General features: G+C 48.7%; 1 protein-coding gene across 3 annotated transcripts in view; it reads right to left on the minus strand.

The window, feature by feature from the left end:
• Window positions 1-15,891, minus strand: part of LOC116948208 (rho guanine nucleotide exchange factor 12-like) — a 51,957-nt gene that overhangs the window by 25,992 nt on the left and 10,074 nt on the right. For all 3 annotated transcript variants that reach the window (XM_032964688.2, XM_032964689.2, XM_032964687.2), the window contains 12 exons: window positions 12,918-12,975; window positions 12,453-12,640; window positions 10,328-10,405; window positions 9,076-9,195; window positions 8,891-8,933; window positions 7,161-7,225; window positions 6,070-6,198; window positions 4,932-5,024; window positions 3,787-3,894; window positions 3,121-3,213; window positions 1,802-1,844; window positions 1,120-1,216 (listed from right to left, as the gene is read on the minus strand). In XM_032964688.2, the coding sequence (XP_032820579.1) occupies window positions 1,120-1,216; window positions 1,802-1,844; window positions 3,121-3,213; window positions 3,787-3,894; window positions 4,932-5,024; window positions 6,070-6,198; window positions 7,161-7,225; window positions 8,891-8,933; window positions 9,076-9,195; window positions 10,328-10,405; window positions 12,453-12,640; window positions 12,918-12,975 (1,115 nt within the window). The remainder of the gene's footprint in view (window positions 1-1,119; window positions 1,217-1,801; window positions 1,845-3,120; window positions 3,214-3,786; window positions 3,895-4,931; window positions 5,025-6,069; window positions 6,199-7,160; window positions 7,226-8,890; window positions 8,934-9,075; window positions 9,196-10,327; window positions 10,406-12,452; window positions 12,641-12,917; window positions 12,976-15,891) is intronic.

Genomic DNA, 15,891 nt, shown 5'->3' on the forward strand with positions numbered 1-15,891 from the left:
GTGTGTTAGTGATGCGGCAGACAGTCGTGTTGTCCTCTTCCATGGTGATTTACTATTTACTTATCTTCTCCGTATCTAACAGAGCGGGTGCTTGCCTATAAACATTGGGAATTTTGCCAGCATTGCTTCAAGCAAGCCTGACTGCTGATGAGACACTGAATGTTGAAATTGGTCCAGCTTTTCTTGTACTAAATGAATGCTAATAAAATCACTCCCAGAAGGCCATGTGAGGAGGGGAATTGTCTGTTTCATTAATTTGTTACACATTCTCCACAATGACGCAAATAATGATTTTGTAAGTTTGGAAAATATGCCTAAAGGTCATAGCTTGCTTCATACATTGTAGATCACCAACTAGAAGATAACTGGTGGCAATACTGCAGCAGATAGGACATCTCTAATCGATACAAATCAAAGTGATTTTTACTGCTCAAATGAACACTGAGGCGATGCTTACAGCCAGTTGTAGAAATTCAACTTTCCGATGTCCGTGGCGAGTCTATTCATAGGACAACCACTGCCAACTTCTCCACTAAATTATATTAATTTTATCGACCCCAGAGGAACGATGATGGGTCTAGTCTACCCCCAACTAGGATTTCAAACTTCTGGCCAACCGCTAGCTGCTCGCTCTCCCCCTGGGGCACCGGGCCGGATCACGTGGTTGGCATGAGCTGAACCAGGCTTCGACAAGTCTGAGGCCTGCGTGGGTATCGTGCGAGGGCCGCGTGGGTGAGAGGGCGCCACGGTGGCTAGAAGATGTTAACCATCTCGCCTGGTATACAGGAGGTCGTGGGTTAGATCCTGACCCTGACACCTGCTGTATATTTGGAGTTTGCATGTCTCTCTCCCCGTGGTCACGTGGATTTTTGTCCAGGTTCTCCGGATTTCCCCTCCACATTTAGAATCAACATCGCGCATTTAAAGCATTTGGCTCCTCGACATTTTCGCATGATAATCCACTTTGTTGAGCTATAATTTGTGGCCAGGTCGCTTCTGAATGAGAGCTATATAGCTCAGTGTGTCTTACCTGGCTAAATAAAAATAGTTAAGCTTGAGTTGAGAAGGTTTTTAGTTGTTTAGTTTTAGTTTAGTGGTTGCTGGTCGGTGCGACCGTGCCTGTAGTCCTGGAGTTGCTCCTCAATGACCCTGAGCACGCTCTCCCGAGCTTCTCCCAGCGTTGCTTCCGGGACATCCTCCCGGTTTTTAGCTTCATCTGCAAAGAAATGTGACACTCGGTCATATATGCAGCAAAGGTTTCGAGGATAGTAAATAATATTGTTTCTTCTTCGTGCGGCTGATGTTGATGGTCAAGCAAGAGCTATACATTTAGTTTGAGGTGGTTAATGTGCCAGACGGTTGCGCCAGGCGTAGTGGAGTGGTGCATCGCTGCGATGATGCCTCCTTCATATTTGTGAAAACACTTGTGGCTCTAAAATAAGCAACAACAAAAAAACACGCTCCCCAAATCGGTCTCAGCAACATGTGAGCAACCCAGGCGTAGCAGCTCTCATCCTCCAGCACCGACCGCGAGGGTCCCTCCTCACCAAGTCCCCGACGAGCCCCCTTCCTGCTACGCAACAATCCATCTGGCAGCTGCTACACGAGCCAATTTCATCGTTCCATCTCCTCGGTGGACATTCTTTCTAGCCGTGACGTGTCCTGCCCAAGCCCATGTACTTTTCTTAAAGGTCGATATGGCGTCCTTAGCCCTGCATAAGCTCTCTAATCCACGTGTTCATTTTCCCGTCTTGGCGAGTTAAAGGACGCGGCGGTGGACGCGTGCGGTGAGAATACCTACCAAACTCGCTCTGGATGGAATCTGCCAGTGTCACCTTCAAGGGCTGTAAAAACAAACACGGTAAAAGGTACAGCAACCGAGGCCGTGAATGAGCACAGGACGCGCTGCCAACACCACAACCTCGCACTTCATTACCAAAGGCATCAAAACCATGCCGTGGCACGGTCAGAAGACACAACACCGTGGCACCCCATTCGCCAGTCCACCGCTGGACCAAGGCCTCCCCATGCCGTGCGGGTCCGTGAGGGTTATTTGGGGAACACTAGTGCGTAGGTTTTCGCCGTGACACTGCATGGCTTTTTGACAAAAAGGTCGTATCGCGCGTCGTTTGGCACAACGTCCGACTATTTAGTTCCTGAAGAAGCTCCCAGCAAGCGGAGAGAAGCGTCGGATATCAAATGCCCATCAACAGACGGTATGTCCTGAAAACACACCAGACCGCTATGTTTGACCCCATTATTTCGTCTTTGCTGGTAAATGCGGGTTGACCAAGGCGGGCAGCGCAGTTCCGGAGGCGTGCATGTACAGCACAACAATGGATTTTTTGGCATTGCCCCCGGCTGCCCACCACGTAGTACAGTCGTGCACAGCAGCCCATCACACCCTGGCGTGCATGGTGGCTGTCCATCAAAGCACTATCCGGGCTCTGTATGTCTGTCTAGCTTCCGAGATCTGATGAGATTGGGCACATTCTGGGTGATTTGGCCACAGCGCACTGTATAAAACAACACCACGTCACATGAAGAAACACACATGATACTGAATTTGTATCTATTTGATTTTGCTTCATCGGTTTCTGGAACGTCTGCTGTACATGTGTGGGAGGTTGGCAAACGCGACGATGCACGTGTTTGCGTGTACAAATTGATCAAATTTACACACAGAGGTACAAACGACAGAATTCCACCTTCTGAAGTGGCCTCATCTGGTGTTGCATAAACAGCCAGTGATAGTGTTTTGTGTGTGGGTGCAGACCTGCCAGTCTCAGTCAGTTAACCCACAACACTTCAGTCTTTCCCGTGACCTCCTGCAGGCAAGATTTCAGCACTTCATGTGGCCTCAAAGTGCACCTAGCCTGGCACAAGCACCGTGGCGACACTACCGCCACTTAGTGGCGAGTGGCTGCCAGTCGAATAAGTTAATCCATAACTGCCTGCTGGTGAGCCTTTGACGCTTCACACGTGGCCTCAACGTCCACGCAGCTTGCTTAACCCAAGCGCTGCGGTGACGTTCCTACAACCACTTAGCGGCGAACAACTGTTGCTATTGTGGCGGGTGCAGATGGACGTCATGTATGCGTGCGTGCCTGGGCGACTGACCGCGTGTCGATCGAGAAAGAGCATGTAAAAGGAAGCAAACATCTTGCGAGGCTCCTTCGAATGTAGAACTGCGTCTGCCATCAGATTCAGCATCTGCACAACAGGCAACGTACACGTTCAATGCATTACCATCATCATGGCCAGGCATGGTCACAACACTGCTGGATCAAGGCCTCCCCCAATCTGCCGCCATCTCTCGTGATCCTGTGATGTGACAATGCCCCTAGTACCCGCACACGAGCCGCTTCATTGCTCAACCGCATCAACGGACGTCCTGACGATCCCTAACGAGGGTGAAACCGGTATACATTTGTCTCATTGTCCTGCTGTTGGCTAAAATAACGTGGCTACGATTAACTCTTTTTTCAGTTGCCGGTCTAAATACAAGGTTGCGTTCATTAAACGCGCAGTACGCTGCTGTCACGTGACACGCAAGGCATTATGGGAGGACCGATCCAGTGGTTACAAACGTGCCTCTTGCCATCTTAAAAATAACCTTGTGCGTGTAGCATCGCTCTTATTCGTTTCCAGCCGGTACGGACGTGGCTCCTCACTCACAGCAAGCGCTACGATCAGTCCGCCCACACAGGACACGGCGCCTGCCCACCCACCGGGTACCGGCCACGTGGAAGCGCGCCGTCGGCCGGTTCAGCAAACAGGTCTCACCAGCGGTGCCGGGTCGTGCTGGGACACCACGTACTGCAGGAACACCGCCATGTGTGCCGGCCGCTCCTTGACCCTCTCCAGGCGCGCGAATACCGCTTGGTTATCGGCCTGCAGCCACGCACAGACACAAAGATCTCCCTGTAGCCCGAGCGGACTGCTGGTACAAGGATCGGCCAAACACACGCGCGCACACGCGTACATGCGCTGCTCACGAACCGGGCACCTCAAGAGGATTTACCTGTGCAATATTTATTAGTATCAATTTCGACTTGACTAAGGTAGGGAAATCATCCCAGATCACACTCACCATCTTCAAGAATCCTCCACGGACGTGCCCCTACCTACCTCTCCCCTTTGATCTCACTCTACTCCCCTCCACGCCATCTCCTACCCCTTTCCTCTAACTTCAAGAGCTTACTTAAGGTTTTCCCAATGACTGTCTCTCGAGACAATAATTACACCCAAATGATTCTGTGCAGCGTCTCAAAATGCAGTCCTGTTTAGATGTGAAATAAATCCAAATTGTAAAGTGGATGGAATTAATGCATAAATACTTCAACCTTAACTTAAAAGGTAGGGTTTCATAGCCAATATAATTATTCGAGATTTGTTTTTGGGTTAGACCATGTGGTGGTAGTTTTATGCCAATAAACTAGTCATTCACCCTTCACTAATAATAGCCCAAGGTCTGCGATCCTCAATATATTAAGAAGTTATCTGGCAATTAATGCGTATTCATACATGTTGGTGGAAACCGGAGCTCCCGGAAAAAACCCACGCGTGCGGGGGGGGGCAACACTCCACCCCACACAGATGGATCAGGCGAAGTCCACAATTTCTGCTGCACAGCCTTCTCCTGGCGAGCCAGGGTACGGCACCTCGACGCCCACAGGGAGTTTCATGACGTTTAGCGATCCGCTGAACCCTCGCCTCCACAGTGCTGGATTACAAACTGCTTTGAGCTTGGAATTCAAATGCATTCAACCTTAATTGTAAAGCAGAGGTTGAGAGCACCTCCGATTAGCACGGTTGGCTACGTACGGTGCGAAATAAGTTCAACATACAGACGTACAAAGCACTGACAATTCCAAAGGGAGCTGGAGAAAAGTGTGTGCTCCATGCAGCTTAACCTGCCCCTGCCTTACCTGCTCGCTGTCCGAAGGAAAGTCCTCATCCTCAGGGCCGATGATGGAGTGCTGGGGGAAGATGGTTGTCGGTGGCGCACTGCATGGTGGGATCTGCCGCACAACACACAGCTTTTCTTTTTTCCTCTCTGCCTGTGTTCCCAGCCCCCTCCCTCCTCCTCTCCGGAGGTGATGCTGGTAGCATGCAAATTCATATTTTAACTCCGCCCACACAGCTTAATAGACGCGGTCCTTGCATGACAGCGTTCATTCAAGCTCTGTCTTCTGGACAGACCTGTCTCTTCACCTGAAGAAGGCCACTTGTGTTGTGGCCGAAACGTCGTGATAATTTTATTGTCTTATTTTATTTTATTATTTTATTCCCATTCTACGTGACTTTACCGAAAGAACCAAGAAGATGAACACACAGTTCCTTTATTTACATCACCATCATCGGCCCTGATCTAAACTGAGGGCCTCCTGCAGCCCTGTGGGTCATGGGGGTTATTTCAACTATACTTTACCACGCTCATCAGTGTGGGCTGAAAAAGTTGGGGTGCATACACAGGAGCACAGAAGTACGGTACAATTGACTTTGCTGCGCTAATGTCCACCACACTGCCACGCAATGACCTACAACGCCCATCATACACGGTGGCCGCCCATCCAAGCACTATTCGAGGTGAACCTTGCTTAGCTTTTGGGATCTGATAAGAGAAGAGAAAGAATGGGAAAAGGATGGGAAAGTGACAGAGAAATAGAAGCAAAGGGTCAGGAGAGATGAGGAGAGGGAGGAGGGAGAGGCTACATTAGGGCCTCGATACTGCTGCTACACGGAGGAGTAGCAGCGTCTGTCTTCACAGCGGGAGAGGGGAGGGGTTCGGAGTGGGGCTGGGCACATGGGAGTCACGTGATTCATGGGATAGTTAAGCTGATTCAAATAGATTTGTCAGGTCAGAATATTTGAGAAACATAAAACAACAAACGATAATCACCTAATGATATTCTGAAGCAGACGGTATGATTATCGTGGATCTCGTCATCATCATTATCAGCCGTGGTCAATCCACTACTGGATGAAGCCCCCCCCCATCTCTCACGACCCTGCGATGCAACAAATAAAATCTAATACTGTGCGGTAGATCGTGGGCAATAATACCATGTGGTTGACAGGGATGTCGGAGTGAGTGGAGTGAATGTCATGTGACATGGCACGTCGGGCTGCCCCCTTGCCACTCGCCAGGCTTGAGTTTTCCTCCAGGTCCTGCAGCTTCTTGCCCATAAAGTTCTGTTGAACGGAAAATAATATTCAGTAATATTTAAAAATGTTCATATCGTGCCATTCATTCAATTTGCATCTGAAAACGCTGCACAATTTGTAACGTGCACAGTTTACGCACAGGCGCGTGGGAATCAACAGGCAGGCGGGAAGGCAGCCAGAACCAGTGACAACAATTTCCCAAGCTCTGTATTCCTATATTGGGATGGCTCAGCCAACTCCGTGAATGCGAGTTATATGCATGTGAGAAGAAACGGGGGAGGGACCCGGAGAAGACCCATACATGCAAGGGGTTACACTGAATCCCTGTACAGATCGCAATTAACCCAACTGCTGCACTGCCATCGTACCCTCGCCTCCAAAGTTATGGATTACAAGGTCACGTGCAGCGTTGCCACCAGCCCCCAATTAACATTAGCATTAGTTTGGTTAAGTCGGTGTTCTTCATTGTAAGGGCCGTGGGCCACTGGCGGCCCCTGATAGCCTTTAGTGCGGACCCTGACATGCGGTCCCCCGACAAAAAACAAATGTGAAAACACCCCCCCCCACCATCTTCGTGTTGCTGTCAAACCCAACAATGGTTTCAAATGTGTGGCGGCCCTCACACAGGTGATGTCTTATCGGCGAAAGTGGCCCTCCTCTGAAAATCAGTAACAACACTAGGTTAAGTAAAGTCAATGTTGTGGGTTTACTCTCCCACACACCGGTGTTGCTGAAGTCATAACCAATTGGCAGGTTTTGTTTACGTGACAAACTTTACCAATTGGCTGTGCCGGTGGTGCCGAGTTAAATGACACATTTATATTTACGCAATTTAAAAAAAAAATTAAAAAACCTTTATTATGGATAACACTGCGTTAAGTCAACGCGATGAGTTGAACAACACCTCGACTGCTGCCATTCTCGTGTTTTGTCGGCGGAATGCGGTGGCACTGGCGTGGGGCGGTGGCAATACGGGCAGCCACGGTTACCTCTGGCAATGAGGAAAGAAGGTCGGGCTGGCCGGCGGCATTTTCCTCACCGTGCTGCCTTACCACTGCACACGCACAACAATAACAGCAGCAGCATCAGCATGAGACTTTATCCTGCTCTCCTGAGTTCTCTGCTGGTTAAAACAAAATAAAATGGCAACATCACCACACACTGCACAGTAGAGCAACAATAACTATTCATTGCACAATACTTGACTGCCGTTCAACGCACGCTACATAAACAACCACGACCTTCCCAGAGTAGCCCTGGCAAAGATCTCCGGTGCCAGGTGCGGTGCTTTCAAGCGTGTATGTGGGACCGTGGGCGCATGCATGGTAACCAAAAACATTAGCGTCACATTTTCGAGGACTTCCAGTCTCAATAAAGGTCACCTATCTCAAATTATAAAACGCGCTTGCTGTGAACATACGCAAACATAACAGCGCATACAACTATGGCTCATGCACAACAACATTCTCCGTCCTTCTCCTCATGCGTAGACACGGTAAAAGTTATCGAGCCATTCTAGAGTTAGCTAGAACTCACAGGAAGAGAGGCCGCCCCAACTAAATAAATAAATATCACCGGAACACACTTCCTGCGCCTATTCAACTACGCACGGTAAGATGTGATGCGCATGTGCGCTGCCAATTCTCAAGCTATATACTTATTTGTTGCATCCAATTAGTGAATTTACTCCCTTGGATGCCCCGTGCGCCACTTAGGTGGCGTCTCGTCTTTGTGACATTTGTGTTTACATTTATTTTACAAATAAAATGAATTGATGCCCGCCAGAAGATCTCTGCAATCTTACATGTCCCGAGAAACTGAGCCTTTCAAGCACTTCGCAGTAATGGGAAGTTATTGAATTGTACATTCGGTAAACCGAAGCAGCTTCACACTGTGTCCTTGCCACCATGTGAGCTCACTCATCGCGTGACCCGGGAGTTGAGTGCTCGGCTCGCAGTCGCAAGCTTTGCGAGTTTGATTCCCCGATCAGGAGTATCGTGACTCGGCCCATCACCGTTCCGAGGACAGTAAAATTGAGTACCACTTAGTGGAAGAAAAATTACTCACCTCCACCATAGGAATGTGGAATTACCACCACTGGCTCAGTAAAGCACCAAGCTCAATTTGGGTGGGAAACCCCTCGTATGTGCACTATGTTTTGAAATAGTTCCAAACAAAATTTCGGCAAATTCCAAACAACAAAATTTTGCTCAAGATCTCCGCAACGCGATCAATTGCACCAAACAAGTATTGCGACAGATCATACGCCAGTAGACAAAATATAAAAATAACGTTTCTGCTGCAGCTTACCGCACTCCAGGGACGAATATGAATTGTGGAGATATGAGTTATCCATATTCTTAGCTCTTTTGGTAAAATATGAGTTATCCTCGCTTTATACGGGTTCGGTTTGTGCAATTTCGCGTCTATGCGGCTGACCTATTTCGAACCAAAATTTACTATGTGCGGTTTTAATTCACTCACCTGCGGCTATTAACCGCCAAGGTAGGCAGCTGTCTCGGTGGTGCATTGTGGGTTGAGTGACTGTGCGGTCCAATGATAAATGATCAATGTTGTGAAAGTTGGTTTCAGTTCATGCCAAGCAAAATAAACTGTAACACCACGAGAACTGCTGATTGTTGTTTACACAACAATTAGGGCAGTTCAGCCCTAATTTACACTCTGGTAGACAGAGACATCATCAGTGTTTAATACTCACACTTAGCACCACTCTTGTTTTCTTGAAAACCATCAACAAAGTCCTGGAACAACAAGAGCCACGGGTCATGTTAATGGCCAGTCAAGACTTCTCAGTCAGTTGGTTAGGTGATATGGAGATGGTGGTTTGGTCGGTGGTAGGTGGGCAGGGGTAACCTTAGTCTTAGTGCAGCGCTAGTCACGAACCTGCGTCCCATCACCGGCCCGGCGGAGCCGCTGCTCCAGCTGTTGGATGCGAGCTTCGATGCTGCGGATCTCGTTTATCAGATGCGGAACTTCCGCGCTCCGCGGATCCTCCAACAAACGCTGCACGCACGCACCCAGGGCATCAGCAGCGACAGCAGGAGAATTTAAATATTACATAGAGCAGAAGCAGCAACACTTGTACTCGTTCCACCCACACTCAACTGAAGAACTCATGTAAGAACCATCTACACACACAACATCAGCAGTACTCTCACGAGCACGACAGAGAGACACTCGCACAAGTACCATTTACACACAACAGCCGTGCTTACACAAATAATTTGTACGTAAAATACTGGGCCTATTGAAAGCGATTCTACTTCTGAGTGCTGGGTAGCAGTTCACATTGAATTTTAAACACAAACGGTACGTTATACAAGACATAAAGTGGAGCAGTACTGTACTATACAATAGTCACTGTACAGGACAGTATTAAACAGGGACTGCCAAATGCACACTACTTTACTGCGCAGCGTGGAGGCCCAGCTATCAACATTTTCTCGTCACCCAATAAACCTGACATAACGTGGGGGACACGACATATCCGCTCGCGTCGTTTCAAGGACAAACTTCTCTGTACTATTTTAAACCGACATTATTGAGGTCGAAACAATAAAAATGCGAATGCACGTAATTGTTTTTTTAGAACCGTTTGGCTTTCTTACTTTATAACTTGTTTATTAACTCTTGCTGCCGTGTCTGTCTGCCGGCCGAATCACGCTCGAAAAAGAGCTGTATAGCTCAATGGGCAATTTACTCGGAAAATAAACTCCTGATTCTGAAGTTTCGCCCACACACACACACACACGAGAAGCACCGACACCACAGCCACGACCTGCAGAAAACTACGGGAAGGTCACCAAATACCAGCACCCACATACGAGCCACCTGCAAACCCCACCCCTCCAACCCCTCCTCCCCACCCCACCGTGCACCAACAACAAACGTGCCAAATGCACGCAATTATCCACGGTGCCACACGCACCGACTCGAACCCGTCAGCCATCACCGCAATTCGAGAGTCGCAGCTCGCTGAAGGAATGTCGCACGGGCAACGAGTTGATAGTGACAGCGACATACACCATAACAAGTTACATCAATGGCTTTCAAAAACACCTGTTCAGACTATCTATACACCCCGTACAGGTACCCCGAACAGAAAGTTGGGACAAGCGCCGTTGGCGTGGCATACCTCCCGCTCTTCCTTGGCTTGCTCGAGCAATCGCTGAAGGCCTGGCCTCCCGTCACGCAGCACGCCCCGGTGCTCATCCTGTGCAAAGGAGGCAGAGCGCGCGCACGCACGCGTAAAGACAACGATCCCACCGTGTAGCACGCGCAGACCGCTGGGATCACGCGCTGTGAACAGATAAAAGAGCTGTTGGGTAGAGATGGAACGAGTCGTCGATTCGTCGAAAATAAATTGTAATCAACCGCTTTTGATGTCCATTACTTGGGAGACTTGAAACATGGTGCCCCCCTGCCGACATCCTGCCGTCTGAAGGCGAGAAACCCCCTGCCAAACCACGCTTAGCGTGATGCGCCCGATGATGCCAATGTCAGCAAATCCTGCCCAAACACCTCCCCCGTTCAGCACCACACGCAGTAAAAGGGCGATCCTTTTCCCCCCCCTATACTATTTTCGCGTCATGCGATTAGTTGAGCAACAGAACCGATCATTTGTTGAGTCATCAATTAGTTGGATAAAATTAACTAACTATAGCCCCCAACACTGTTCAGTCTGCGTGTCAGGGCAAAGGCAAAGAGACACATTTCCCCGACATAGCCTATACACACTTTTGGGGACAGTGCTGTTAGCGAGCACGTATTAAGGCTGGCACGGTGCACGAGCGGGGTGGAGAAGTGTGGCGACCACCACCACCACCACCACCACCACGGCCCAGCCACCTTTGTCTCCCCAGTGCTGATGTCTTCACACCACACCAGATAAGCATTTAAGGCCCAACAACTCGAGGGGATGTCAGGGATCAGTCTAGAGCATAGAGCACACAGTACAACAATAGAGTATCACTGCACTGCCCTCAGCTGCCCCAGCTACTGCAGCCGTTGGCAACTTGGGTTCATGATGGTCACTACCCATCAAAAGCGCTGCACAGGCTTAATCCGAGATCAGGTGAGATTGGACGTATTCCGAGTGATTTGGTCACAGGCTGTTAACACCACGCCCTGATATTACATATTCCACACACAAGGCACACGCACAGCAAGCCACAACATAACGCGGCTCCATCACATCCCTCCCCTCTGTATGAAAGATTCCTATTTTAAGTCGCTGAAAGGTTGCAATCCTACAAAGGGCTCTATTCATAAGTCTGATATGCACAGCCAAGCTGAACATACAAAGTGACTACAGTTAGGTTCAGTGCAGGCCAAAGGATATGTTAGAGAACATACATACAGATCTGTTCTTTTATACCCGTCAGCAGAAAGCCATTGCTGTACTGTGCATCTATGCTCGTAAGTTTCACTCCCCGACTTCGCCAACGCGTACTCACCATCATGGTGAAGTACGTTAATGGACAACCCCTACGGCTCGCACGGCACGAGGGGACCCTCATCCATCAGCGGACTGCTGGCCGTGTACACTGGAGCTGAGATATCCGATTATCTAAGTAATTGACTGCTCTATCGACAATTATCGATTCGATTACTCGACTGACCGGATAATGCGAGAATAGTTGTGAGAAAAAAAAAGGCCGGTTTCCATTCCCACCATGTCTTGCCGCTGGACGGGAGGTGACGGGCAGTGCTTGGTGACACTACCGGCTTCATCATCGGCCGCGTGTCACGCATACCGGACGTGGCTCGCAGGGGGTTTCCTACCTTCATGAAGCAGGATGTGGAGGCAGCCATGGGTTTTTTAAAAAAGAGTCCCCGAGTAATTGACAACACAAGCAGTCCAGTGTAAGTTCTTGTCGATTAATCGACTTGACCAACCAATCGTCCCGGGTCTAATTTACACGCCACGACAGACTGCTAATGCCTCATACGGCAAGCGCATTCATGACAAACGAGCTCAAGACAGCCAAAGGAACGTTCGCACAATGCACCGTGCCATGTACTTGACGGAAAAATGACACTCAGAGTATTTAAAAGGGTGGCCCTCTGGGCTCGAATCGCAAACCTCTTCCGCAACAAACTAATTTCTTGAGAACTGCTTCTCGTGTTCAGTTCATTGTCCTTCCCCCGCACCTCCGATTAGCACGGCTGGCTACGTACGGTGCAAAAGAAGTTCAACACACATACATACGGAAAAAAAACTGCGCCACAGCCGGGGGGCGAAGGCGGATACCGCTTACGTTTGTTCCGGGGGACGAGCTGCTGCTGTCCCTGGAGCCGGCGAGCAGGGAGGAGTTGTGGTCGGGCGAGAGGCCCGGCGAGCCTACCAGGGACAGCAGGCTGTCGTGGCGCGCGTCGGCGAGCGATGGCGGGGGCTCGGGGCAGCCGGGGGGCCGGCCCAGTAACGTTAGCGCCACGTACGAACCCGCTGAGGACACGAGGAAGGCGGCAGTTTTGGACGTGGTCTCCGACGCACGATTTCCACGGTCGAGGTGATAAAGGGCCTGGCGATGTATTGCTTGCGCCATGAGCAGCACGAGGGCCTCCGCTAGAGGCTCTAGATAAGCCCCTCTAGGGGGTATCTTGGCCTACTCTTTCACGTTGGCCAGACACTTTGGAAGAGGTGGGAGTACCTCACACGGCGTTTACGTCGATGTGAACCAAAAACCTTTCGACTCCCGCATAGCAATAAATATTGTACTTACACTTGATGAGCTTGACAACTTCAAGATGATTCGACTGGGTAACCAGTGTCCCATTGACCTACAGAAGATAATCTTGGCGTTAAAACGGTTACGAGTGCGACTTTAAACTACATTGTGGGCCCCAGCTCCAGCAGCAGGTTGACAAAGGAGCTGTACGCACACACGCACAGCCACAGCAAATGGCAACAGCTGCTAGTGCCGAGCAATTCTCACGATCCCGAGTCAGAAAACTTGACGTGATTCTTGAAACCGAATCCAAGTCCTAATCGTATCGCATCACCGACAGTCAGAAGCGATGATATTTCCTACGCAGATGCTTCCAATTATTGCCAACAGGAATCCCATTCCATCTGATTTGAAATGCAGGAATCGGCCTTGTTACATAGATTCTGTGCACAATGGAGAAATTGAAATGTCTCTTTCATCTTACCGTATTCCCCTTTAATTTGCAGCAAAAAATTAAGGATGCATCTTGTAGTCCACTACGTGTGTGTGTTTGACCATATTTGTATAAGCCTTTTGACATTGCACAAAACTTTGGGGTGCATCTTACCTTCCAAAATGTCTTATAATAATCTAGAGAATACAGTGATAGTACTGCCAATCTAAGGAAATGCTCCAAAAATACACGTTCATTTGAACTGATCATTCTTGCATCTCCATTAAAATTAATGGAATCCCATTAGCAATCCTAAAGATCGCCACCACATGCCAAGCTTTGGAAATTCCCCCAAAAAATATATATTTCCAACTCCAAATATGGCATTACCGCCATTGGGAATCGATAATTGGATGGCATGCTAAACCTGCTAGGATCACATTCAAATGAATGAAGATTTTAAGGTAAAATTCACCAAAAAATAATCAGGATTTCTGCAGGCAATACCTCCTACTTCTTAACTTAAAGCTTTAGTGACTGCAGGAATTCAAATTATCTGAGTCTTTCAGTAAAGTCACGTAGATAGGTTAAAATCAATACAAAATAAACAAAAACCTACGACGTTTCGATCACAACACAAGTGATCATCATCATCTTGGTTTCCTCCTGATGACGATCGCTTGTGTTGTGATCGAAATGTCGTAGTTTTTTCTTTATTGTATTTTTAACGAGCTGTACTACCCGGCTTCGCCTGGGACTTGGATTCACCAAGCCAGCCGCCATTGTCTCCCCAGTGGCGATGTTTACACAGCAGAGCAATTACTCGTTTGATGCTGAGTCGACCTAGGGGAGGCCCAGGACCGGTAAAAATAATCGTCACCGGTGGTGGCCGTGAGAGGGAATCGAACTCGGGTCGCCGGGTTCGTAACGAGGCGCGTTAACCGCTACACTACAATGCGTTACGCTTCCACATGCGTGGGTCACATGACAGATTTGACATCACAGCTCACTTGCCGTGCAAAAAAAATATGCATTATTGAGCTCCCCCCCCCCCTAAAAAAAAACAAATGTGTATTTTTATAATTTTTGCATGGTGTACAGTCTGGAAAGTACCCACATGGCAAATTAAAAGTTTGTTGCATGTCAGGAAGTACACTAAACATTTTGAACAGACACACATATTCACAACTTTGCCTTTTATATACATGGAGATTAGTTTGAACCTATCTACGTGACTGTACCGAAAGACACCAATAATAATACCTCCGACTGCTTACTGCACTCCAGTCTTTGCGAACGACCATAGAGCACCCTCCCATGTTTACAATCTTTTCCATTGAAACACCAATTAGGTTGTTACACGCCACGCATGCCTGATGCTTGCTGAACACAGTTCACGTAACGTAGGTAAAGCATCGACTCAAGTTAAGATTGGAAAATTATTTGTGGGATGTATGAGAGCGTGTCCCACGTGGCATAGAGAACAGGGATTCAAATTAAGCTAGCGATGTTGAATGTGTAAGAGTGCACGCTTGTCCCACAATGCGGAACTTATTCCAGATTAAGATAAAGACCTTATGTGTAGATGTACGAGCGCGTGTGCCTGTCCCAAGTGACGTAGATAGATAGTGCTTATCAATTAACAAAGAGATCTTGTGTCTGTGTGTCCCCACTTGATGATAGGTGCTCGCTAATAGCAAATGCCCCGACAGTCGATGTAGGCTATGCAGGGATCTAGAGCTTGTTCATGTAAATAATATTCTGACTCTGTTTGTAAATGTGTGTGTACCCGTGGGTCATAGAAGTGGGGCGGGAAGCATGCTGCACTACGAAGCCAGAGAGCCGAGCTCGATTGCCCGCTCACGGTCAACACCAGTGACAATTATCTCAACAAGAACTGGGCCTCGCCAAGGTCCAAACAGCCTCAAATGAGTACCAAGTGCAATGTGTAAACATCACCACTTGGGAGACAAAGGTGGCCGGGCGTGATGCTGGCCATCCACTCTTGTGTGTGCCGTGCTGACCTTCATAGGTGGTCGCTAACAGCACTTGCCCCAAAAGTTTATAAAGGCTATACTATACGGGGGGTTCTTTCTCTTTGTGTACCTCATGTGGCTCACCTAACATAGATAGCGCTGATTCATATTAAGATAGTGATCATAGGTGTAAGAGCATACACGCTTATGTCCTAACCGGGCCGCAGAGAATGCCGATTAAACTTAAGTTAAAGATCTCCATGTCCTACGTGACGCAGATGAAAATAGCTGACCTAAGCACTATCCACGTCACCTTGAAGAGAGCTGACTATTGTTATAACTACTGTAAGGCACCAGCATCACCATGCTTGGATGATGCCAAGAAATGCATTCTCTTCAAGCCAACCACTCTCACGCTAGGGGCTACAACACCCTCGTTTGTTTAACTGTCAGTGCTTCCCTCTCCCGTAGCGATCCCTCCAACTGTGGATACACGCTACTGTCAGAATCCTCTGTCTCGTCGTCACATCTTGCCCTGCCTTCTCGTTCCTTCGGCCAATGGCAGCAGCTCTCTAGCCACTGTCGGCAACTCCCACACTGGTGGCAGCACTTCCTCCCT

The sequence above is a fragment of the Petromyzon marinus genome, chromosome 32 (genome assembly GCF_048934315.1).
Source record: "Petromyzon marinus isolate PM22_M1 ecotype Great Lakes invasive population chromosome 32, UKy_Petmar_22M1.pri1.0, whole genome shotgun sequence".
NCBI classification, from domain to species: Eukaryota; Metazoa; Chordata; class Hyperoartia; order Petromyzontiformes; family Petromyzontidae; genus Petromyzon; species Petromyzon marinus.